The sequence below is a fragment of the Dipteris shenzhenensis genome, chromosome 15, assembly GCF_047967505.1.
Source record: "Dipteris shenzhenensis isolate YYH24624 ecotype China chromosome 15, Dip_SZ_1.0, whole genome shotgun sequence".
NCBI lineage: Eukaryota > Viridiplantae > Streptophyta > Polypodiopsida > Gleicheniales > Dipteridaceae > Dipteris > Dipteris shenzhenensis.
The window spans coordinates 48,821,965-48,848,795 of record NC_141610.1 but is presented as its reverse complement, the minus strand read 5'-3'; the positions used below and the strand labels follow the sequence as shown (position 1 = coordinate 48,848,795).

General features: G+C 42.9%; 1 protein-coding gene across 3 annotated transcripts; it reads left to right on the top strand.

Moving 5' to 3' along the window:
* Positions 1-981: 981 nt before the first annotated feature.
* FUS12 (proteasome family protein) lies at positions 982-25,177 on the top strand. 3 transcript variants are annotated; one of them, XM_087385594.1, is made up of 13 exons: positions 982-1,228; positions 1,906-1,998; positions 2,330-2,408; positions 2,631-2,871; positions 2,981-3,055; positions 3,163-3,297; positions 16,521-16,708; positions 17,022-17,090; positions 23,877-23,967; positions 24,117-24,251; positions 24,385-24,497; positions 24,677-24,811; positions 24,843-25,177. In XM_087385594.1, exons 1-12 carry the CDS (start codon positions 1,219-1,221, stop codon positions 24,765-24,767), a joined length of 1,320 nt encoding a protein of 439 aa, XP_087241720.1. In that variant the 5' UTR covers positions 982-1,218; the 3' UTR covers positions 24,768-24,811; positions 24,843-25,177. The 3 variants fall into 3 exon arrangements, with proteins under 3 accessions (XP_087241720.1, XP_087241721.1, XP_087241719.1); XM_087385595.1 differs by having other exon boundaries at positions 1,912-1,998; positions 24,677-25,177; XM_087385593.1 differs by having other exon boundaries at positions 983-1,228; positions 24,677-25,177.
* Positions 25,178-26,831: the final 1,654 nt, after the last annotated feature.

The following is a 26,831-nucleotide window of genomic DNA, read 5'->3' as shown; positions in this document are numbered from 1 at the left end:
CAAGGTGAGAAAGCCATGATTGTGAAATTTTATACTCATTATAGCTTGCATGTCTTAATTGAATTGGATGCAGACTTCATTTAACCTAATTAAAGCAATAAGAGTGAAAAACTAAAGCTTTGGATCCTTGGCCTACCATCTTGCTTGTGATGTGGATTTGGTGCACTTGTTTGAGATGATAGAGGCAACAATGACATGGTGTGTTTCATTCAATTTTGCGAGGGACCAAAACAATGGTCTTATTATATTACACCATCTGATGTGAATGTTGTGGCATTTTACATAGTCAAAGGTCTACACAATGGGTTGATGAGTTCCTGATTGAACCACATCCGTACTCAGTTTTACACCCACACCTACACCCCACTGATTGAATATAAACTTTACTCTCAACAAGCCTATTCTAGGGGGGTCCTTGAGGTAAAAGGGGATGTCTAGCACCTAGTCCTGGTTATGGACATGTCGATTTGGGATTATTTAATAAGGCCCCCTTTGAGTTTGTAATATAGATGGTGGGGGGTTAACGATGAGGTTGAGGCAATGTTGGGTTGAGGTGCAAGATGAAGATTTTTTTCCCCCCATACTCAGGCTCTTTATAGCCCACTTGCCCACCCGCCAACCCCAAAGACAGGAGCACTTTTCCACATGGCAATTAGTGTCGAAATTCATGTTGCTTGCCCAAACTTGGGCAGCCAAGACCCCTTGCCTAAGGGCTTAGGCGGGCCCGCAGGGGGTGTAAGCACCCCTTGCTCTCCCAAGGGCCTTATCATTCAAGCTTGGGTGGGTGGGGCAGTGGAGTGTAAACACTCTCATACACCCACACACACATGCGTGACCAACTAGGATCACAAGGTTCAAACGAACTCCCTAGTGCCTGAGCATGTGGGAAAGGTGAAGAGGGAAGTTGAGGTCAAGTTAATATAAGAAGGTGAGGTGAAGAGGGATGTTGTGGTCAAGTTTGTGGTCACTCCTCCCTCTTCCTACTTGACACACAACAAGCCTCCCCACAAAAAAAAAACACACACACACAGAGACAGCATTTGTTGTTGCTATTCTTGAGGGACAGACAGACACAGAGACAAGACACTCACTCTACAAGCTCTATGATATTAAAGGGTGATGGTGGAGCTTCTCAGACGATGACCTCCTAAACCCTCTCTTGGTTTTTCCAGCGCTTCCCTAACTTTTCCTCTCAATCGGACTCCATCGCATTCAGCCATGGGTTCAGGTACTCCTCCCCTTCTTTCCCTCATCCCTTTTTCATCCATCATCCTTCTTTCTCGATCGCTTCGCCTTCTCGTTTCCCTCACCTCCTGCTATACAATCGTTACCTGTATATACCTCGCTTTCGGCTTTTTTGGCCCTGTCAATTGAGCGTAGTTGCGCGGCCTGTATGGTTGCCCTCAGAACAAGAACGATCACGGATAATTGTGGCTGCCTCGTCCTCCCCTAATCCATGTTAGTCGCCACCGCCAGTTATCATGCAGTTGCAGGTGGTTAATCTGACTAGTTCCGTGTTCGAGACTGTACAAGACGCCACACGCTGGCTGCTTGCCATCTAGCTTTGTATTATTTCTCTGAAGCAAATCTCGAACCTCATATTCCTATTCTCGCCATAATTTGCATGGCACCCTAAAGCAGAAGAATGCACTAATAGTAATGCTATTGTCTAGAAAATCCGAAAAGGAACAGACAATCTCGAAGCTTTGAACATGTACTTGTCGAACCCACATAAACCGGATGGCTGCTATTGACAGCTAGATTTCATGAAGTTAATAACGTAATGACTTCAGCTTTCTCTTATTGGTTCTCCTATTGGTGCTTTCCTGATCTTTGTAGAATGCTATCGGTCATCTCAGTGATTTGAAGCTTACGTTTTTTTTGTTATAATTTACGACCTGGCAGATGCAGATATGGAGGATTATGGATTTGAGTACTCTGATGAAGAACCGGAAGAGCAGGATGTTGACATCGAGAACCAGTACTACAATTCAAAAGGTACGTACTCTTTGCAGGAGTCCGCCAAGGATGAAGGATTTATCACAACCTTATTTGTATATTTGTTTATGGGGAGATACGGGCTAGAGTTTGCAAAAAGATGTAGATGTTAAATCTTATGTTATGATCAAGGATCAAGTAAATAGATTGACGTCTTTCTTTGTGCTGATAACTGTATGTTGAAAGGACCTATGGAGTCTTGATCCTTCTATGCGACAGTTTCGTTAAGGAAACCCTAGTTTTATTGCAAGCTGAAACCGTTATAGAAAGGAAGAAAGCTGTTGAAGACAGAATATCAACATATTCTGATATTGATAAGCTTTCACTGCAGGCTTGGTGGAGACAGATCCTGAAGGCGCATTGTCTGGCTTTGATGAGGTGGTTAGGATGGAAGGGGAAAAGGGGGAATGGTAATAGTTTATACATAAATCCTCGTTTTAGATATGCCTAAATTAGTTTCTTTGGCATTGAATTCAAATGATGTGCTTATCACTGTCATTGTCCAGTGATTTGGAGATCATCTGTTGAATTCCTTTAGTTTTACCTTACATTGTTCCCTTACGTTCTTCTCATCATTGCACGTCAAAACTTCTGGTAAATCTAAAGGAGCAAAAATGCCTGCTGGTTGGCAGGGGTTTCAAAGCCTTAAAGCAAACAGTCAAGCTGCACTACCGTTTGGCAAATTACAAAGAAATGATGGATGCTTATAGAGTGATGCTGACGTATATAAAATCAGCTGTCACTCGAAATTACAGTGAAAAATGCATCAACAACATTCTAGATTTTGTGTCTGGAAGTGCTAGTCAGAATTTGGAACTGCTTCAGGAATTTTATCAGACTACCCTTAAAGCACTAGAGGATGCAAAAAATGAAGTGAGAACTTGTTTGCAAATTCTCTCTCATATTCAAATTTTAAAGCGTTTTGATTTGTTTTGTGCATGACGAATAAACTCTTGTCATGGTTTCATTCTTATCATTACAGAGGCTTTGGTTTAAAACAAACTTAAAGCTATGCAAACTCTGGTTTGATATGGGGGAGTATGGCCGCATGAATAAGGTTGGCGTTCATTTTCATTAAAATTTTTGTCTTTTACTGTAGGTACCTGCTTGTTTACGTTCAGTTTCAAATGTAATTGGAAATGCATCAAACTTTTTTGCTGGCAGATATTGAAAGAGCTTCACAAATCTTGTCGGAGGGAGGATGGCTCAGATGATCAGAAGAAGGGCACACAGTTGTTAGAGGTGTATGCCATTGAAATACAGATGTACACAGAAACAAAAAACAACAAGAAATTGAAGGTCTTCATTGGAACTCTTCCTTCAAATTTCAATACATTTCGTTGGCTTCCCGGTCCTCCCATGTCTGCCCTTCCTCCCTTTTTGCATGTCTTCTCTCCTGGTTTATTGGTTTTTCAGTGCTCTCAATTTGTAGAAAGGGGTTGTATTCGAGTATTAGAGGTCTTCACATGTGTCTATTCTCTGATGCATTTTATTGATTTCAGAAGTAATTTTTTGGTGGCTTCATAGATCCTCTTCTTAAACTTATCCACCAAAGAGCTGTGCATGTTGCTTATTAAGCATCAGTTCTGGTGTTTGGAAATTGAACTTTTTTTTAAAAATGGCAATATTGTCATAATAATGGAATTACATTTTACACATACACTATGCTAGCATTTATTGGCCAAAATCCTATAATGGGATTTCGTATTCATTTCTATGTGCTTCTTAGATATACATAGATCCTGTCCCTATGTCAAACATATAAGTGTACTAGAGTTTGGTAGCAGCTCCAACTCGTATGCGAATGGTCTTGTATGTATTATAATACCTGTCGGCAAGGAGGCACAGCGACAAATCTCTAAATCAAAATTAGCTTCCTTTTTTCCCAGCTACACAGCACTTTCCTATGATCGTGAGTCGTGAAAATTTAGGAGTCGAAGTTTATCAACTATGAAAAGTGATGGCTAGATTGAGCGCTGAAAGGCCATTGGTGTGAGTGTTACCATTTAGAGGAAAAGGTCCTAGGGAATGTGAATCGCTATGCCCAAACTTAGACGATGTTGGCAGGGTTATCCTAGGGCAAAGGCACACTGATGGCGACACTTTGGTGAGATGTGTGGGCAGGGTTATGACCTGCAACAGGACCAGCAGAAGGTGCATCAGATGGGGCGGGGTGGGGCCAGAAAAGAGGGCTGCAAAAGAGCCCTTATATAGGGCTGAGGGCTGGCTGGTCTGCTGGCCAACCAGGCCAGCCAGCACACAGCCCCACAGAGGGTCCCCACAGCCCCATAAAAGGGCTGGTGGGTCGGTTGAAAGACCTGCAGCAGTTGGCTATTATGGCCCTGCTGGGTCGGTACAGATAGGGGGCTACCAGCCCCTATAAAAGGCCCCCCTTAGGTCCTCACTATTCATCCACCAGGGCAGCCTTCAAGGAGCAGATTTGGAGCAGCAGACTTGGGGCCTACATCCTGGAGGACCAAGGGTGGCTGTGCACTGCAGACAAAGCTTGAAGAAGGGCTGCACACCTAGGCTGACGCTCAGGGCAGCAAGGTGCGGGGGATCAGACACGCAGACTAAGGTCTACATACGCTCATCAGGGAGCATGCGGACTTAGGGATCTAGGAGTGTCTCGGAGGTAGTAAGACAACATCTTTTGGTGAGGACAAAAGACCACAATTTGGTGGGACTTTGGCCCTCTGTTGTATTGTGTCCATTGGATGGAAATATTTTGTTGGTCCTATACCTCTTTTGAGCATTGTCTATATGCTGATTTGCACATATATGTGAAGCACATTAAGTAAGTCTGTGATTCGACCCACACCACCACGGTGTGAGCTCTTTGGCTATTCTATCGGTCTTCCGCTGTGTGTACCCTCTGTTTGGTTGATTTCTAACAAAAAGGCCTTCAACTACGCAGACATTGGAGATACCTTACAATGCATATAAAGCTGTGCCAATCTTGGTAACCCTTGTTGCACTAGTAGTAAGGTTACTTTTTTCTAGTTCTTTAGGACATGTTGTTATTGCTGATACTTCAGTCCTTCCTATTGTCTTTCTCAGGGAGCTTTTCTTAAAAGGCACAATATATTAAAAGCCATAGAGAAAGGAGTTTCGAAGTTTGCTATCCGCATTGGAGAAACCTTACAATGCATAGAAAGCTAGCGGGCTAGCCAATGCATATTTAGCCAATTTTAGTAGCCCTTGTTGCTCTTGCGAAAAGGTTGCGCCTTTCATTGATAACATTTGTTATTGCTGATACTTCTGTCCTACCTATTGTGGTTTTTAGGGAGCTTTTCTTAAAAGGTGCAATATTTTTACTTTCTTCTTCTAAGGATTTGTGCCTATTAAAAGCCATAGAGAAAGGAGTTTCAAAGTTTGCTATTCAAGTATAAGAATCTTTAGGGCTCCAAGGTCTCGTATCACACAGTTTTGAATCTAGTTCCTTCAAGGAGAAGTTCCTTTAGTTCGCATCTTTGATAGTGATAGCTCTCTCCCTTTAAAGGATGAGTCGTCCTTGGGTAAATACCAGCTCAAATACTCTTCACTTGTAAAAAGAATTATTTGTAATCTCTGCTAGGAGAGGTTAACTTTGCAGCAAAGACGTATGCTAGTTGTTCTATCCCTCAAAATTATTTGGATTTGAAACATCAAAACTTTTGTAAGTCTTAAATTGGTGTCTTAAAGTTGTTGAGTTATTGCTTCAAGGCCAGATTACCAACTGTCCATGAAATGAAATGATATTCTAATAGATTTAGATTGGATTTTGAATGATTCGGTGGGAGTTATTGCAGTCATAAAGTTTTTAAACTCCTCTCCCTAGTGTAGAAGAGAACCATACTCCAATCTTGCTTGAAACATTTGATTTTTACTAAACACTATACTAAGATAGATTTGAATTCACGAATAGGAAAGCTTGAAAAAGATAGGTGCAAATTTCTAAGAGTGAAAAAATCAGCCTTGCATCTTCTTTTTTGTTAGATGACATGTAAAAGCAAGACCTTGATCTGGAAAAGAAAAGGTGCACATATGTTGTAGATCTTGAAGTTGTCCTTTGTTGGTTAAACTTTCTTCTAAACAGTTCCGAATGGCACTAATTGCGCTATTTTCCTACTTTTTGCTTATGAATTTCAGTTTATGCAATGATTGATCTCTTGTGAGACTTGTCAAATCGTTCTTCATAAACTTCCTCAGAGACAAGTATGCTGAGATGTCGACTCCTTGAGCTTTCGGGCTCATAGTTGGGGCATTGACCCTTTTTCGCCAATGATGTGTGTGTGTGTGTGTGTTATATTCCCTTATTATACTAAAAAAAAGTGTATTATATTCCCCCGCCCAATCCATTATTTTATAATTTATTGTTGTTTTTAAATTTAAAATAAACAAAAAGAACTACTTAAAAAATAATTCTTATAATTGTTTCCTTTGGTTTGCATTGCCATCTCATTTGTTTTCTTTATATGTACGTTGGTTTATCTTTGTTTCCTTGTGTTAGCATTTGTTGTTGTTTGTTTAAAATAAATAAAAACTAAAATAAAGGTGTGATGTGGTGGAAATTTAACACCTCTCTCTCTCTCTCTCTCTCTCTCTCTCTCTCTCTCTCTACCCCCCCTTGGGCACTGCCATTGGTGCCTTCCTTGAGTGGATGTACTAGCTGGTTTTTTGCTGTCCAAGAGACCTGTTGGTCTCCCTTGGACATTAATAGATTTTCTTCTCTCTCTCGCATTTCTTTTTCTTATTTTCTGCTTTGTTTCTTCTGTTTTGCTATCGAAGGTTTTGTTGTTTGGGTTGGGATTTCAAAGCTTAGTAAGCACTGGGTTTACCCAAGAGATTCTGGAATCTTTCAAAACCTAGATGGCTTGGATACTGATGAGAACATATGCATAGCTTTGCTTACCAAGTTATTTTTATATTTTATTTTCCTCATTTACTCATAACTTTGTTTATCGTGAACCTGCTCCCCATAATCCTAGGGTCTCCTAACCTTGTTGGATTAAGCTTACTAATTTGAGGATTAGCGTCTAGGAACATAACATTCTTTCCGTCTTTTTAGCGTTTACTCGGCAACAAAATTGAAAAAGTTTTGCTGCAAACTGTCAATTCACTGTCCTCAGACCTATCCTTCCACTTAACTTTGAACTCCGGAATTAACTTTTTCCGAAGTTTCCTTTCCCTGAAATGGATAACTCTTTCAGGTTCACGCGGAGCATAGGTCAAATCCTCAACTTCCACAAGTTCTTGGGGCGGAATAAGATTGTGTCCCCAGGGCCTCTTTCAGTCTACTGGTATGAAAAACCGCGTGAACTTTTACATGTGGAGGCAATTCTAGGTTATTTGCAACCTCATTAATCTTTTTCAAGATTAAGAAGGGTCCACAGTACCTAGGGCATAACTTTTCTACCAACCTGTCCATAATGTCTTGGAATCCTTTAGTATTCACAAGTATAAACAAGCATTCCCTCACAAAACTCTCTGGATGAAGGCTGTCTAAAGCATAAAACTGTACTCTATCTTGAGCACTCCTGATAGATTCTCATGTAGTCACTAACAACTGTTGCATGTCGCGCAAGAAATCTTTAGTTGCATCTTTTTGGATACCCTTCAACCCAGTTGCCACAGCAGACTTGGGGCTACCATTGGGATGTACTTCTCTCAATAAGATGGCCTCGTGGAGATGTATGCTCGAAGCATATCTTCTAAGACTTGATTCAGCCTTTCTGTCTGCCCATCAGACTCAGGATGAATAGCCAAAACTCAAAGTGGCTCCCAATTTCTTAAACACTTCCTTCCAGAAGTGCCCAATGAATAGCCAAAACTCAAAGCGGTTCCCAATTTCTTAAACACTTCGTTCCAGAATTTCCAAGAGAACTTCGGATCTCTATCAATTGCTATATCACGGCAACCCATACAGGCTAAACAACTGCTCAACAAACTGATGAGCCAGTTCAACAGGCATTACATTGTCTTTGTAGGAGCCATCTGCGTCAATCTATTCATCACAACCCATATAGCGTCATGCCGTTGTTGGGTTCATGGTAGTCCCACAATGAAGTTCATGGAGATACTTTCGCATTTACTTCCAGGGATGTCTAGAGGATGCAACAATCCTCCAGCTCTAAGGCATATTTACTTGACGTTGCTGGTATTTTACCACATAGCCAGTAATCTCGACTTTCATTTTAGGCCAGTGTAATGTCCGTTTTACTAAACCTAGGCTCGCTGAATGCTTAGATGACCTGCGGTTTGAGTATCATGACATTCATATAAGATCTTCCTGTGTGGTCCCTGTCTGGACTTGTTGATTGTCGGTCCTACATAGCCCTCTCATGGAATCATAAAGGTCAGCTCCTATCTCGATAAAACTTAAAGGGTTTGCCACACCCATGTGAGTCAAAGCATTAGCAACCTTGTTCAAGCAGCCCTTCCGATATTTAATCTCCATATCAAAGTCTTGCATCAATTCTGCCCATTGTGCCTTCCTTCCCTCAACTTAGGTCTGTCACATATGTATTTGATAGGCTCATGGTTTGTCAATACAACTGACTTGGCTCCAGATAGATAATGTCTTCAAGTTTTCAATGCATAAATGGCCCGCATAATATTCCTTCTCCTAAGTAGGTTATCGAATCTAAGCATCATCTGCTTTCTACTTTGAAAAGCTATAGGTCGGTCCTCTTGGAATAAAGTTGTGCCTACCGCGAAGTTACTAGCATCAACCTTGACCATGAATGCTAGGCTAGGATAAGGTAAAACCAATATAGGTGGTTCTCTCGCCTTAACTTGAGAAATTGGAAATCCTCATCAAGTTGAACGAGATAGGTTTGTTGGACCGAAGTCCACGCCCCTTAAGGAGAATTGTCAAAGGAATGGTTAGCTTTGAGTAATCCTTCACTAACTTCCTAAGGAAGATAATGAATCCTAGGAGTGCACGAAGTTGCATTGTTGTACGATTTACGAAAGATATCGTTCATCATTTGCTGGAAGGTCGCTGGAGCATTTGTGAGTCTAAAAGGAAGTACTAAGAACGCATACCTAGTTCATAATCCTCGGCTATGCCTATGTTGTAGTAACTTGAGTACAAAGGTCAATCTTTGCAAAATAGGCAGCTCCTTGCAACTTATCAATCAAGTCATCTGCTCTAGGAAGGGCTTATCGATTCTTCATTGTTACTTTGTTGAACTTTTTATAATTCACACACATTCTCTAACCTCCATCCTTCTTGGGCTTCAATTGCGTCGGAGCACCCCAGGGAGATTTACTTTTCTAACTTGCCCCAAGCATATATATTGTAATCATTGTCGAGACATCTCATCTTCTTCCATGTGGCTCATCCTATAAGGTGCGATGCTTGCAAGTTGAGCTCTTGGAACTAACTCTATCCGAAGGTCTACTGTCCTAAGGGGCTGGTAAACCAAGCGACAACTCGGATGGAAATACATCAGCATATTCTATTTTTATTTCAGCAAGTGGGCATGTTTCCCATGCATCTAACGTGGAAGATTCATTCACATTATTAACTTTAGATGCAAAAGCATGTAACACATTGATACACTTTATACTAGAAGATAAATAGGATGACGGTGATGATTGATCAGCCTAGCTCAGCTCAGTTTTGTATGCTGATTTGGCACCCATGTACAAGAGTATCTCAGGGCATTTACACCATTAGTGTAAATAAAGCAGTGTACTAGAGTTAGGTAGATCTCTGGTGTCCCTTGTATGTTCATCCAATTTCCACACAGCTAGTCCCCGCTTGTTACAGCCTTGGTGGTTTGGATGTCTGTCAGTTCTTACTGAGATTGCACAGCAAGTTATAAGAGAGAATGCAAAAACACTGTGCTGGGCCTGGTACGATGGCTATTGCCTCGCAAGAGGAGGATTTATTGGAGTTTGACACTATCAACCTTGATGATGGTATGGATACTGATTCCATTGCTATTGCTGGTTACTCTCATGCAAGGAAGAGGGCTAGGCAAAAGGGTGTTGCTTTTGCTACATCCTCACCGTTGCCCACTGCCATACCCACCGTCTGCCATTGTTCGACCATCGAAGACACGCTTTGCATACATGCACATTGTTTTGGAGTGCCTTCTTGCAGTGCATGCAGCTTTTCGGCAGACAGTGGTGTCTCAGAGGTGGTTAGAGTGGGCTAACTCTACCAGGCAAGAGAGCATGAAAGTTTAGAGGATGTGCTTGGACCAGTCATTTTGGAGTGACTGTCCAAAATGAGTGGTCCAAAGACATCCTTTGTATTGTCATGCTCTCTGATTTGGTAGAGAGTCGAGCCACTCTAACTGCCTTTGAGAAAGAAAGAAATTTTATTAGAGTCTTCGGAAGACCGATGGGTCTATGAGACTGAAAGAAAACCTGATACAAATTACAGTAAGGGTGGAGCTACTAAAACGAGCATCATCACCCGTGCTGAATCCTAAGTCTGATCATACATAATCAAATACATCTGGGTGTGACAATGAAAAGAAAAAAGACTGGTGCGGAGCAGAATCCTCCATATGTCATGTTGCCCTGGATGGTGCATAGCTGATGATGGGACGCTGGCATCCGTCAAGGGGTGCCGTGCGTCTCGGTCTCCTGGAGGAGACTCGACGCAAGACCAGAGCCACCGTGACTCCCGTGGGATGTATCCCGGGTCTAAACAATGACGGGAGGTCTCCCAGAGTGATTTGTGTGTCCCCTCGATGTCTCGTGTGTCGTGCTGCGGTCATCAGGTCGAGGTCTTTGTCACGTTTGCGGCTAGAGACTGGACGATCTATGTCACTCGATGGGAAGAGCTCTGTGATCCAGCTTTGAGAGGTGTCTGATGGTGTGGCCAAGCCCCATCGCATGAGTAAATACTCTTTGTGTTGGACCCCCTCGTAAATGAAGGCCATGAGGCATCTGTGATTTGGGTAGGCGAGGAATCTGGAAAGGTGTCCGGAGCCGTCTCTGAAGAGAGTGGTAGCGGCCTCGGATCTCGTGGTATAGTGGGCACGTGAAAACAAAATGCTCCTCCGACTCAACCTCCTGATAGTAGCACAATATGCATATGCGATGCTCCCTAGGGATCCCCTTTACTCTGTCGCTCTCTATGCGGAGATAATACCCGAAACTGTCCGATGGAGATCCGTAGTGAGTTGAGGCATATGAAGCTCAGTGTACCCCGGTGGTGTGATGAATCCCTCCTTCAAAATACGAAGACAGGAGTAGGCATTTTATTTGCAAGCGTGTTTCTTTTTCAACCGTAGCTTTAAAAGCTTTGAACAGAGCAGGATGCCTCGAGATGGCGCCTCTGGCTTTGGGAGGGTATGCCTTTGAGGGAGGTCCAGTGGATCCGGGAGAGTGGTTCTGGCTCTCCAGGGGCGGCCTTGCCGAGCAGGTGGACGAGGTGCCCTTCTTTTCGTACACCACACGGATTGGCAGAAGGCTTCAGATGGACTCTTCGATGTGGACCCCTTCGAGGGAGAGGCATTGGGTGGCCCAGAGAGTGCCCCGAGATGTCTGCTCTAGGTTTTGGGCGCGGTTATGGTCTAGTTTACGGTTGAGGAAGATATCCCGCTTGTTTTGGTTGGCCGCCCACGAAGCTTGCCCATTAGCCCGTGGTTGGAGCAAATGCGGGTGGAGGGGCAGTGTCATTGTTGCTCTGCTGGTTTTCTGGAGACGAGATTCCGCATTGCCTCTGGAGCTGTCGTAGCGCAGCAAGGATTTGGATTGGAGTCCTTAGGATCGTGACCCTTATGCAGAGTCTTCAGAGGGACTACACTTGGGGGATTGCGGCCTGGTTGACTGAGGGAGGACACGCGTTCCAAATTGATGAGATCTCCCAGCCTACCGGATATAGGGTCAGAGCATTCAGAGGATAGAGCTCCATTTGGCGGTCTCTCTTGATAGCCTGGCTCCTCCTCCTCCTCCGTGGGAGGTAGTAGCCAGTATCACTGCGTGGAACATTTGGGTTGCTCACTGCAGTCTAGTAATGGGTGATCATCCGGTTCCACCGTCGGCTACCTTGGTCGCCATCTGGCAGGATATCATCTACACCTTGTCATCTACACCCTACGCTCCACCTAGGAGCGTGGGACCCCAGGCTCTATGGCGATTGTCGCGAGGTGTGCTCGATTTTGCAAGGCTTGGCCTGCCGGAGTTTTTTACATTTTCACTCCGCGAGGGATTTGCTAGTTGTATAGTTCCCCCACCTAGCTGGTACAGGCCGCTTTTTTCTTTCAGCCTTTTCCCAGTTTTTTTCCATACTCAGCACCTTCGGGGCTGCTGTTTTGTATGAAGTCTTTCAAGCATTAATAGAAGGTTCCTTTCTTTGCCCCAAAAAAAAAAAAAAAAAAAACCAACCTCCAAAAGGGGGAGTGCCCTCCGTCCAATGGGCTGGTAGGGGGGATCCGGTCGGCCATAACAGGCTGGCTGGTTGGTTTTTTCAAGGGGGGCATATAGGGGGGCATTTGTGCCTCCATTTGGCATCACTTACCACGGAGTAGGAAGAGCAATAGAAGGACCATCCTTGGGCCTATATTCAGGAGGAGGTGGAGAGCTGCAGACTTAGCCCAAGAGAGGCCGTCCCCCTAGGCTGACTACCCGGGCAGCAAGGTGGAAGGATCACTGAATAGAGAGTCCACATTAGCTAAGAGGAGCACGCGGGCTCAGAGATCTGGAGGTGTCAAGCAGATAGCAGGATGACTTTTGGTAAGATCGGAGGATCACGGTTTGGTGGGACTCTGCATCTTTGTTGTGTTGTGTCCGGTTTGGTGGGACTCCACATCTCTTTTGTATTGTGTCCGGTTTTGGACAGACGGAAATATATCAAGTGTTGCTTCTATATTTTGTCTTGGATGCAATGTCTATTTATTGGCTTGCACACACATCTATAGTTATGAAGTACACACAAGTTAAGAAGTCTGATTCCATAGTGAAATATTCTGCATGTAATTCCTGGGTTCATCAATTAGTCTTCCGTTGCGGGATAACATCTGGTGGGATTTTCATTTCTAACACCTCTTGCCCATAAAGGAGAACTTGCTAAGTGATTGGTCATTAGTTGAACTCTAGACGTAGCTTGAAAGGACTTAGTCGAAAAAGATTCCACTGCCCACAGGAGCGGTTTTGGTCTTCCCCTCCTTTAGTTGGTGCTATTTGGTTGAAGTGACTTAATGTCCTGTGTGGATTCACAAAGGTTGCTAGTTGCATGCCTTTTGCGAAAAGATAGAAGGGTTCCTAAACTATCAACATGTGCTGCCTATCAGGGCTTAACCAAAATGGGGGCATTTGGGCTAAATAAGGATTTGGATTAGATCTAGATTGATGGAAGGTTGAGACTTGTGCTAGTGTGGAAGAGATTTAGACCCCATGAATAGAGAAGATCAAGCTAATCTACAAAAAGCAAGCTATTTTGGGAAAAGCTAGGCTTTAAAGAAGAGTAGGGCCCTTTATGGAAAGTGAGCTAATCTGGGGTGGCTTCTAAAGTAGGGTGAGACACTAATGATAGCCACATCTAGGCTTATAAATACAAGCTAGTGTTGGCATAAGGCTCATTAGGCGATGCTAGGCAATTAAGCATGTGATTTGAGTGCATGGGAGGTGACCTATTACGTAGATCGTTGGTGGTGATTGGCCCATGCATGAGAGAGGAGTTGATTGGTGACTCTATGCATGAGAGGACACTTGGCGAGCGATGGCGCAGCTACTTGACGAGGAGACTTGTAGAAACAGTGGCGGTTTCTATATCTATGATGTCTACGACAGAGTCGGTCCTTTTGTCGAAGGCTTTGAGCTTGTGTATCGAGTCTAGCTCTTCGTGAGCTCTAGCAGCTGCTAGTAGAGTCTTTTAGGGTCCATAGAGAGTCTTTAGTTTCACGGTTGTGTTGCCAAAAAACCGAGTACGGGTGAGGCTCTAGATCAGTGTTTTTTATGAGTTCATAGACTCTGATTTTGTGTCGCCATTTCGAGTCTCTTTGTTGTTTATACATACTGCAGCATCTCGTGATTATTGAGCACTTGCATGCAAACTCGACAATCAATATCCTAACAGTAGTATCAGAGCAGTGTTCGAAGGTATTGTGGAAGGCGGTAGACTCTGATTTTGTGTCGCCATTTCGAGTCTCTTTGTTGTTTATACATACTGCAGCATCTCGTGATTATTGAGCACTTGCATGCAAACTCGACAATCAATATCCTAACAGTAGTATCAGAGCAGTGTTCGAAGGTATTGTGGAAGGCGGTTCGGGGAGCGTGCAAGATCAGACTGCTTGTCGAAGAAATCATATAGAGCGGCGCTTTCCTTCAAGTACACAGTCAGGTTCTTCCCTCAAGTGCACGGCTCGTAGTCGAGTTTGTAGAAGACGAAGAGAGCCAGTTGATCTGATGGCTGAAGCTTGGTTCAGAGCTATTGTAGAAGGTTCCTAAACAACGCAATGGATTATACAAAGAAGGAGAAGTCGATTGATGGTTCCATCATAAAGCTCAACGGCCGAAACTTCTCCTCATGGCAATTAGCCACTCGACTTTACTTGATGCAAAAAGGCCTCTGGGGTCTCGTAGATGGTACAGATAAGAAGCCAGACAATGAACGTGAAGTAGCATCATGGAGTCAAAGAAATGACAAAGCCCTAGGACTGATTGGTCGTGCTCTGGGAAGAGATTACTTTCACCACATTGATGTGAAAAAGTCGGCTGCTGAGAATTGGAGGATTCTAGAGACTCTATTTGGGGTACGTATGAAGCACTCGAAAGCAATACTAAAGCAAGAATTGTTTGATCTGAAGATGGATGATAGTGAAAATTTGGGAATATTTTAAATAGAATGTCAGTGATCCAAGTTGCACCATGAAGTAAGCAAATTTTTGAAGATCGAGATGTGGATATGGAGATGCCACTACCAATGCTGGATCCAATTGATGAATCTAGCGAAGAAGATGTAGATCACCATATGAGCCAAGAGGAAGATGCGCATAATGACATCGCATGGGAGAAGGATGGAGATCATGATATTGATGAAGAAGACAACAATCATCAAGATCAATCACCACACTTAATCTTTATTGAAGAAGATGATCAAATACTTTTAGGTGAACGTATGATGCTAGAGTACGATGATGATATAGGACATCAACTCGGTATAGAGTTGGAGATAGACTTTCTTGGCACCTTAGACTTGGCTCAAGATGAAACAGTTGATGTAAATGCTCTTATTTGATTTTTCTCATCTCAAACTTGGACATGAATATATGAGCTTCAAAGGCTTGATGTACATGCTCTCATTTTTTTATTCTCTATGAGCTCAAACATGTATGAAAATTTAAAAAAATTTGTCATTGGAAAAAACTAACTTTTAAGGCTTATAAAAAAAAAAAACACCTCTGTAAAAACGTTTGAAACAGTGAACCTATGGCTAACTTTTTGGCTCAACCCTTATGGGCTCGGTTTCTTCATGTTGCTTGCACTAATTTATTGTTCAATTAGTCTAAGGATCTTGAGTCAAGGTAATTATCCCATTGGTAGGATCTAAAATTGGTAGTGTGGGCAAATCCTACTGATCTTTTAGCTTAAAGTGCTTCTGAAGTAGTGTTTGCTTGCATGCGCTTTGGATTGATGGTCTAGTTTTTGTGAAGGCCAAGAGCATCTTAAGCTTCAAGGGAGAATTGTTGAAAGCCTCCACGGTTTGAGTTCTAGGTCAGCCTAGAGTTGGTCAATCTGGAAGTCTCTTGTACGAAAATGAGTATGTCAAGACAAGATGCGAGAGAATCAAGATGATCTGATGGCATCCATGTGCCAGGCACATTGTGAATCGATTGTATGTACCACATCGGCATCAGGTGGAGGACTTGTGTCTAGATGGCACATGGTTGCACTGCCACGAAACAGTTGGCCAAAGTCGGCTAGACATTGGCCCCCAAGTCATGCTTGGTTGGTAGACGATTGTTGGTCCTCTGTTGATGAAACATGTGCTAGTCCTTCACATCTCGGCACCTCACTTTGAATGCTCAGATCTCAAAACTTGTATAATTTGGACATTGGAGTGATTTGACGTTGCATGAGAAGGGGCTACAACAAGAATTGAATGTGGGAGCATTAAACTTCCCGGGAGCACAGCATTCAATATGTAGTGAACTTATCGTTGTGAGTTAATTAAGGTAATAGGACTAAAACTGTGTCACAGGTCATGAGAGACTTGAACGATTAGCTTTTGTGGCTAGAAATCGATGGCCACCATGTGTATGCGACGACCACAGACCATTGAGATGGTTTATAATCAAAAAACCTATAGGACAATATTGAGTGTTAAATGTGTGGAACTGACAAAAAGAGTTATGTGAGCTAAGCATAGATATTATCTACTGGAAAATTTGGAGTGTGGAAATGTCGAGTTCATCTCTGTCAGTAAACTCATTCAATTTGTTATCTTGTTCATTGCATAGAACTTATTTGAGGTACATCGCATTGTGTAAAAACATGGTGTTGCAGATTTTGAAGTATATGCAGGTTTAAGTAAGACAATTAGGCTAAGCTTCCCTTTCTTTTTGTTGCAGCAATTGTATCAAAAGGCACTGAGCATCAAATCTGCAATACCGCATCCTCGCATTATGGGAATCATCCATGAGTGTGGAGGGAAAATGCACATGGCAGAGAGACAGTGGGAAGAGGCAGCAACAGACTTTTTTGAAGCTTTCAAAAACTATGATGAAGCTGGAGCACATCGACGAATTCAGTGCCTCAAGTGTGTATTGTGTTTCTAGAAAATTTTATGCTGCTAAGTTCTATTTATTGCTTGCAAATGGTCTCTTTTAGCTCGGGAGGAGGTGTTACAGAGGACTTAAGAAATTACTTTTTTCGAGTCTATCTATCCTGGCTTTTTTTTCCTGCGCCACCACTACCAAGCTGACCTTTCTCACAATTTTTGTTTTTTTGTTCACTATCATTTTTTAAATGGATACATTCAAAGTTTCCTTAAACAATTATGTCTATGAATAATCATTGTTAGACATTTTATTATGAATATTTAGCCTCATGTAATGATGAGTTTACCGCAGGTACTTAGTGTTGGCGAACATGTTGATGGAGTCCGAAGTCAATCCCTTTGATGGTCAGGAAGCTAAGCCGTAAGTCCATTCACTTTTCGTTTAAAAAATACAGATAATGTATCCCTTTAAGACCCATGCACACAAAATATACATACATATGTTGGAATATGGAAGCAAGAACTAGAAACTAGAAATGAAATAACAGAATTGAAAGACAAGAAATACCTTGAGAAGAGTGTAGACAAGACACAAGCTAGACAGATAGATTGCAATGATGTGACCCATGAATTTATGGGCCAAAGTACAAGACATAAAGCAAGAGTGCTTATGGGATAATTGTAGAGGTGCCACATGGCACACACTCAAGACACAAAGACTAGACTAGACTTAGACAAATGTAGACTAGGAAATAGTACACTTAGTGTGCACTTATCTCCAACACCCTCCTTAAGTGGACACTAGGAGTAAGACAGAAAGACAAGACTAGAAGACAGACATAAAGACTGATAGACTGAGAGACAAGATAGAAGACATGACAGACAAAGATCTTGAGACACCCCTCCTCAAGTGATATCCTCATATGGGTCCACAAGGGTAGGGACAAGATGGATCTAAAACAAAACATAGTCAGATTGGCAGACAGATAGATTGATAAGACTAGATAGACAGAAAACTGACTGTAGTCAAACAGAAAGACCAAGACACTAGAACCCCTTGACCTACATCATCGGTGGTCAAGGTGGTAGACAAGAAATAGACGTAATCAGAAAGCCCACTTCTCATCATATGAGGAAGGAACAACAGGATCTGTTGATGGAGATGCTGCAGCAACATGGGCTGAGATAGATGCAGGGGCTGATGTAGAGGGTTTGGAGTAGCAGTCCCTCTCCCGGTGATTATCACGGCCACAAATGGTGCATGGATGAGCCTTGAAACAGTCCTTCTCCATATGATTAGTTTTGCCACAATGGGTGCAAGGCTTTCTTACCTTAGAACTTCCTTTCTTTGCTAAAAATGCAGTGTCAGTTATCTTTCGTTGTTGAGTTCTTTCTTCCTCTTGGAGAGCATTGATGATACCCTCAAGAGAAGGATTATTGTGATACTTGAAGGTAGTGACAAGAGTAGCATAGGTGTCAGGTAAGCTTTTGAGAAGTACAGCAATAGCAATATCTTCGGAGATGGGAGACTTGACTGACGCAAGCTGAACCATAAGATTGCGAAGATAATTGACATGAGAGGCTATAGTAGCTCCTTCCTGCATATGTCGATCAAAGAATGAGATCATAAGTGCAATCTTAGAGTTTTTAGATCGGGGTCCAAAAAGGGTATCCAAAGTGATCCATGCTTGAGGAGCAGATTGTATGTCGGAGATGTGATGAATGTAATCATCTCCAAGGCCAAGCAAGATGATAGCATAGGCTTTGTCATTCTTGGCAGTGACAACTTGCTCAGTGTCGGGACCTTCGGGAGCAGCACGGTGAACAATGTCCCAAAGACCTTCTTTCATAAGATGGCACTTGATTTTGATTTGCCAAGTATGAAAGTTGGACCCATTGAATTTGTCGATAGATATGAGAGAATGAGAGGAAGATGCCATGGGGGAAGGTCTTACCTCTTGCTAGGATGCAAGTGCAGTGTCTATTCCCTTACAATATTTGCAGAAATAAATGAAAGGAGAGATCCAAGAAGCCGGTTCTCTCACCACTTTGTCAAGGCCATAGCATATGACAGCCCATCGAAGTAGGAGGAACCAGCAAAAAAAGAGAGACTGCTCAGCAAACTGAAAGAGGCAAAGCACAGTACCTTAATCCTAGGCAGAGGCAGAGGTGCAAAAAGGGGCGCAGTCCAGGAGGTCGAACAGATGGCGCAGATCTCGAACAGCAGCTGGAGAAGTGCGGCCTGTGCAGGTACGGATTCCGTACAGTCGTACGGACTGTACGGACACTCTCGTACGTTGATGCAGGTGCAGGAGCGGGTGCAGGAGCGGGAGCTGATGGGCGCAGATCTGGCACTCAGATCTGGCAGAGATGGTGGGCAGATCTGGAGCGGAACTGCACAGATCTGGCGCGCAATGGCGTGCTGTGATGGCGGGGCAGAAAGAGGCGGGCAGATCTGAGCAGGAACGATAGCAGCGAGTAGAAAATGGAGATGGCGACCAGCTGAGCGGAGCAAAAGTCTGAGAAGAGGCGGCTATGGCTACAGCAGAGTTTTTATTTCAAAGGAGCCCCCAAGACCTAGACATGTGAGTGCATATTTTTTTCATTAATAAATATTAGCAAATATCACATTGTTTGTTGGTACCATCTGTACCATTTGATCACATCAAGGCCTGGAGGCTCCGTCAACAGCCCCAAATCGAGATCTAAGCCTGAACATAAGGCTGTCTCGATAATCATATCAATAATTACAATTCATCACATAGCCATGGCAGTATTTTTAAATGTATACCATTGTGGCATCATAAATGCCCAACTAACATGCATCATCAATATCTCCAGTCCATCAATGTAGATCCCAAAAAGCGTGGGGGATAGAGGGCACCCTTGTTTTGTTCAGTTGTTTTGGGAATTGGTGTGGAAAGCGTTGTTGCTAAATGCCTCTTACATGATCATATAAAGTTGTGATCTCCTGATTGCATTCTTGAAGCTCCCTAGATAGGGCATGAGCATTGCCTCCAATACAGTAGTCACATGCCTTCTTGAATTTTACAAAGCAACAATTTATGATGCTTGGCCTTAACCATGAAGGCTCGAAGGGTAAAGATGCGATCCAATCTAGGATAGTCGTGCTTCCTATAATGTATTCCTTTTCCTTTTCCCTCATGACTAGGACACCTTGTGTCTTTTTTCCAAAGGTATCTTGGTGACTGTGACCATGGTGCTAATGCCACCGAGTTTGTCTGAAATTGATGTGTGTGAGGAGGCCATAGCTGGTGGAAAGTAGCAAACTGTGATACACAATTTATGTAGTGTACATGGCACTGTGGCAATCCCATCCTCCCAACAAAGGATGGGTTACTCTGCCTAGACCACGTATCTCTACTTGAAATGGCTGTGAACTATGCAATATTTTAGACTTCCAATTGCCCCATTTTCCTTGCATCAGATACGTGCTTCGCTCAATGGCAAATCCCAATGACCTACACCTCCATAACTCTATAGCCACAAAATCTTTTTTCCTTGAAAACTAACTCTAAGACTCATCATGATTATGGTGGTAGGGGAAAGGTTCGCCCAATGACATAGTTGTGTTCTCTTAAAAGTTACCCTACCGAATTTCTATGTGGTTGCTTTGGTATGGGTCCATCCCTCTGTGGTCATGTATTGATCTATCCTCTCGCTGGGTCTCCCTAGCAGATAGACAAGAAATGACTAACTCTAACACCCCCTCTCAGCTCCTAGGTGTCGGATTGACCCGTGTATTTGGAACATTTGCAGAAGAAGCCCCCTCTCGGCTTAAGACCCACTCATAAAGTTTGCCTTAGATTTTTCACCATGTGCTCCCAAGTTTGGGGTACAACAATTTGGTTGCAATCAAGATCCAACTGAGGCTGCTGATGCAGCAAGATCATACAAAATCTTGTTGGCTAAGGCCTTTGCATCACTGAGCTCATCAGTTCCCTCTGGAGATTTCGGGTCCAATCTGGTATGCCACAGCCAGATCAATGAAACTCCACGGTCACGAAGCATGTACCTGCTTACAAGGATCAACCATGTGATTGTGATGTTCAAGTCCCCATGTTTGCATTCCCTTCGAAACTCGAGGGTCTCCTAGGAACTCATAAACCAACCATTGTTGGTGACACCTTTGGGTCTACTAGTCCTCAATGTCTGAACAAAAGATGGTTTGCACAAGTTCACATGAGGCAGCGGGGAACCGACTCCTGTAGTCTCAAGACCTGCTTGGGAGCTTGCCTCAAAATTGCAGGCACAACAATGTCCATGCGTACTGCCATCAATTGGCAAGTGGTACACCATTTGGTACCGAATAAATGGGGCGTATTTGCTGCCAAGTGCCACTCATCACCATCCTATCCATTGGTGAGGGAAGATGGAATGGATTGTTTGTAAACATCTTTATCCACTCTCTCACCCCAAACCACCTATCCTGTGTCAATGTCCTGGATGGCCACGTAATGCTTAACGAACAGTACTCATTTGCTAGTCTTTTACAGCTCATGCACTGACAACAATTGAAAGGTCAGTCATAGTACAAACAATTTACGAGTCTTGCACAACTTGTGCATTGACAACAACTAAAAGGCCAGTGATGGTATAACAATACTTTGGAGGAATGCTTTTCCCCTCTGCCACTTGGAAGGATCCCCCTCTCCACCAACTGGAATTGCGGATGTGTCTTCGAGGAACATGTTGCCTGATTGCAACTAAAAATCTTGGAAGTGAGCCGGTCATGAGACATGTGCCGAGAGGCACCACTATTGAGAATCTACTCCTTGAAATCACCAACTTTGATTTCAACCCCCTCTTCCTGAAGATGATGAATAATCCATGACTTGCAAATGAACAAAGGCGGGGGTGATAGGTGCAGCCGAGGAACTGCTAACCTGGCCTTGATTTCTCTTAGGGCACTTGCTCTAGTGACCCTTCTGCCCACAATGGTTGCATGGCCTTCAAGGCCTCTTTCTATGCATTAGTCTTCTCTGAGGATGAGAATGAAGAGTCCACTTCCCTTTACCTTTGTTCCTTCCTTGGTTTTGTAGGGCTCACATCTCCTCCTTGTGGACTTTTGAAAATGTCCTCTTGATCAAGCACCATTGGCAAGAGCTGTTCTCATGTAAGAATATTCAACCTCCCACTAGTGTGAAGGGATGAATAGAAAGCTGAGTACTGGGATGAAAGATGGGAGAACAATGTGATGGCCATGTTCTCAGATGAGGTCTCCTTCTGATGAAGTGCCTGGAGCTTGTTGATGTGCTCCCACATTTTGGCTGACTTGGTGGGATCCAACAATCTCTCAAGGAGACTCTTGGGATCAGGGAGACTCAGGTGTTAGAGGGACGCCAGGTGCTCCCATATCGCCTTGGCCTGCGTCATGTGCTTGACATGGTTGATAATGAGGATGATAACGAGGAGTGCAATTCAAGAGAATAAAGGACCCAATCTCAGAGCTGGGCCAAGGTCTCGGCCTCCTCCCGCTCAAGGATCCCAAGATTCTCTACAAGCGCATCTGGCTTGGCAGCACCCACAAGGATGAAGTCAGCCAGGTCATTAGACTGAAGCACAAACTCCATCATTCATCTTCAAACCCCCCACAACTGATGGAAGGTGGTTACAATGGGATCTTGACCTGTTTCTCAGCCATCCTGACTAAATTGCCATCTCAGAGGGGTGGAGAAGTAGCTCTTATAGAAAAGGGAGGGTGGCTGGGAAAAGAAGAAGAGATAGGAGGCTGGGGAAGAAGAGAGAAGAAAGCTCGAAGAGAATATTGGAAGGAAGAAGAGGCTGCTCCGATGCTTGCTGCCTTGAACACTTTTCAAACAGTGCCTCGCTGTCCACACCTTGCAACACCTTCTCCAAGAAATCGCCTTCGACCCCAAACTGGCTTCGCCTTCTTCAACTCCTTTGCACCCGATTTGTACACATCTTCCAGCAGCTAACTCTGTCAGCCCCAACTGGATCTTTACCGATGGTTTCATCCATGCGCGATGCAGTAAGGGTGGGTGGCATGGCATAAGGGCCAAAACGATATCCCCGCGTCATCCTGAAACGCCGGTGAACTGTCCGCACCTCAAACGCATGCAAGCAGCAGTCTCCAACAGTCCCTCGATGACCTTCCTACAGCAGCGAATTTCCTTCAAACTTGTTGCTTGCTGCTGCAGCTCTCTTGGTCCGAGGTTCTACTCGTTTTGCTGCTTTGATACTGTGTTAAAGTGCAGTGGATTTGTGAACAGAAAACAGAGCGCAAAAACATTGTCATTCTCTGAATCAAAGGTTGTGTAGGATGAGAAGAGAAGTCAATCATCTTGGGCAGCTGTTCTTTGTTACTAGGCATATCAACCTGTTCCATTCAGAGGATTTAAGATCAAATATAGCATTCATTATCTGCACACTGTCCCTCAAACTCTTGGGATTCTCTTGCATTGTCTGCAACTTGTCTCTTGGCGTTTGTATATCTTATTGCACTTTACCTCTTTCCTTGTTTTGCATGCTGTCCGTTTACTAGATGATGCTACTTGTCTCTTGGCGTTTGTATATCTTATTGCACTTTACCTCTTTCCTTGTTTTGCATGCTGTCCGTTTACTAGATGATGCTGGCTCCTCTTCGCCTTGAACTTTTCATATTTGTCTCTTGTAGCCCAGTGTTTGCATCCTGCTAGAGGTGTTTTTCTTGCTGTTTATGCATATAGATCAAATAAAGTGGGCAGCCTTGCACCCCATCTTTCATCTTGAGTTAATGTCATTGGGCAAATCCTCTGAAACCCATCTTTCATCTTGGCCCTGCAACACACATGCTCTCATAGTTTGGCTGTGGCAGTTACTCCTAGGCACTCCTATCTCTTCCATTCTCCCCCACTGGTTCAGTCTAGTGGCTTAATGATTTGTCAAAAGCTATCCTAATGTCAATAAAGCAACAGTGTGGACCTTCTCTCTCTCTCCCTGCGATCGGTTTTCATCCATGACACTTCGAATCAAAATTGGTGGTTGTATTTTTTGCGAAACCCTGCTTGCCTCTTCGCTCTTTATTGATTTCCTTCATGCCATTTTGATTGATGGGAGGGTGGGTTCTGTGTCTTCTTATTTTATGACTATTTTAAAAATTATTTAGTACGTCACGTTTCCATCATTGGTTCTATCTTTGACGTGAATAGAGGGTCTTGTTTGACATTTTGATGCTTCTCAACAGGTACAAAAATGATCCAGAGATTCTCGCAATGACCAATCTTGTTGCAGCTTACCAACGAAATGAAATCTTGGAGTTCGAGAAGATTTTAAAGGTAAATGTTTGAGAGCTGCCTGGTTTTTCACAATCACAATCAAAGGAAAACCACTGGGTTTCAATGTGAGAATATGCTGCATGAGTGGCTCTTTCATTTGGTGTAAAGGAGAAGGATCACATGTTTAGGGTTTTTGCTTTGATCTGCAGAGCAATAGAAAAACAATCATGGATGATCCATTCATTCGCAATTATATTGAGGATCTTCTGAAGAATATCAGAACACAAGTTCTGTTAAAGCTTATCAAGCCATACACTCGCATCCGTATTCCATTTATCTCAAAGGTCAGTATCATGGAGACTCGCCACTTGTGAGTGATTGCATACTTTCAAGCAAAAACATCAAAATATTTCCTCCCCATGATGTTGTCAGTGATCTCACAGCTATGTTGTTTTAAATGCTTTTTGGTATTTCCAGGAATTAAATATTCCTGAAAAGGATGTGGAACAACTTCTGGTTTCGCTTATTTTGGATAATAGAGTGCATGGGCACATTGATCAGGTCAACCAGCTTCTGGAACTTGGGGACAGGTCAACATTTCTGTTCCTTTTCTCGAATAACTCTGTACCTCGGCAATTTCTCACGATGCTTTCTTAAGTGCTTTCCAGGAGTCCAGTGATCTCTCTTCTTTTCAATGTTTACACCACCTGTATTGAATGAATGCAAGTCGTAGTCACTTAATTTACATGTTATTTGTATGAATCTGCAGATCGAAGGGTTTAAAGAAGTACACGGCCATTGATAAGTGGAACACTCAGCTACGCTCGTTGTATCAAACAGTCACAAACAGAGTAGGTTGATGCCATTATCCTGGCAGCTGCATCCTTTATCCTGGCAGGTTCACCTTTTATGGGTGAATATTCTGGCAGGTTCACCTTTTATGGGTGAATATTCTTTTCGGTGGTTCTTCACATGCACAGCTGATGAGGCATTCGACCACGGATGGATCGTCGGACTTGTATATTTTGAGTTTTGTACGTTCGTGGCTGTTTAACATAGCTATTCAGTAAAGTCAATGCAGATTTTTTTGTTCCTGCATAGGACTGCCTCATGGTCTGTATCAAGTACACACATTGACACTCAGTGATTTTCTAGTTATTTCTAGTTGCTGGAGTGGGAATGTGTCATTGCAAAAGCAACTCTTTCAGTTGCTGTGTGGTTTAAGTGACCTTTTTGGTATACTTCAGTATATTGTCTTTTGATTACTGCACCTTACAGAATGCTTGAAGAAAGATCTCCTATAATACACTTAACTAGAGAGATTTGTTTCCAAGGTGAGACGGTGAGAAGTACTATATGTTTAACGAAGTTCGAGTCAAATATGATGCTGCCTGCAACAACCAAAGTAAATTCATGAAAACCAGTACTATTACAAACTGGGGTTTTACTTTGGAAATTTGCTAACAAAAAATATGAAGGTGAAGCCTATCACATGGATTGATGCACGTTTCCTGAAGTATAAGAAGACCTTCATACTGAACTGTTTCTAAATGTTAGTACTTATTCTCACTTGAAATATGTGCAGATTGTGTATTTGCTTACTTGAGTTGTCACTTGCTTTTTTTTTGCTTTGCCCCTGTAATGGATTACAAGATCCATCTGGTTTGTGCCTAGTACTGTTTCAAGAGTCAATGATGAAGCTGTGCTTGAATGGACTGCCACATCCAATTATTTTTAATCAGGAAATCAGGTCAATCTGTCCCAAGGAAATTGATTTTCATTAAGATGTGAAGTGCTATAAATGAAAACCTTTGTTAAGCTGCTTTCCTTTGAGTGGAATCTTGTATTCCCGTGGAACTAGACTTGTCAGAAGGGCTATTATCTACAAGAGAAATTTTGGATCTGAGATGAGGTCAATTGGTCTCACTTGAGGTTGTCAGCAAACACATGGATGAGGAGGAAGGATGCTGCTGTTACTACTTTCCATTCAGCTTTTTCGAATCTGCGAATGTAGGTTTGCTTATCGATACCTTCAATTATACTTAGATCATGGGAGTAGTGACTACAAAGTGTTCATTCCTGGCATCTGGAGTCTCTATCATGTGGAACAAGTCTCGGATATTAAACTCATTTATATAGCGAGTTTCTCTTCTCCAGAATGTCACTGATCCACAGTGAAGTGTGACAGGAGTGTTGGACGATTTGTGATGCCTCAGAGAAGCTGCTCCTCAGGTGGTATAGTGCTAAAAGAATTTGGGCATGGAATGGCTAGGCAGGTTAGGGCAAATTTGTGGTTAAGGAGATATGGGGGGGAGGGAGGAAGCAAGAAAACATCCCAGAAAGAAAGATCATAACTGCAAAGATGTGCACATATAAATAGAGGAGAACTTGTTCAAGAAAGTTAAGTAAAGCTCTCACACATTAAGATCCAAAAAGTTGAAACATAAGGGAAACAGAATGGGGGCTCACATTTGACTCTTTCTTGTGCATGAGACATTGGAACTCAGATTTGGTGTAATGTCTATTGGAGGTAGGTGGTGCCTACAGACAATTGCATTCTTTGCATGCATGTAGGCAACATGTATATAACCTCTTGTAAGGGCACATGCACATGCTTGCGAGTGGTAATGTAGGGATGTACTTACGAGGGCATGTGCGCACGTGCACACACATGCATGTGTTCACACATATATTTCAACTTGGCAATAGACAAGGTGCTAGATTAGACAAGATTAAAAAAAAAGCATATACGAGGCTTTCAAGATCAAAAGTGATAGCAAGGAAGTGCCCTGAGAATGGGGATACATATATATATATATATATATGTGTGCATCACCAAAAAATAGTCTATGGAAAAAGTACTTATTTTCACATTCTCTTGGGAAAATTTTTTACTTATTCACATTTGCCAATATTTAAGAATG

Coding starts and splice junctions, on each gene's coding strand:
- FUS12 (XM_087385594.1), top strand. Junction 17,091..23,876: donor GATGGTCAGGAAGCTAAGCC/GTAAGTCCATTC, acceptor GCTTCTCAACAG/GTACAAAAATGATCCAGAGA. Junction 24,498..24,676: donor CTTCTGGAACTTGGGGACAG/GTCAACATTTCT, acceptor ATGAATCTGCAG/ATCGAAGGGTTTAAAGAAGT.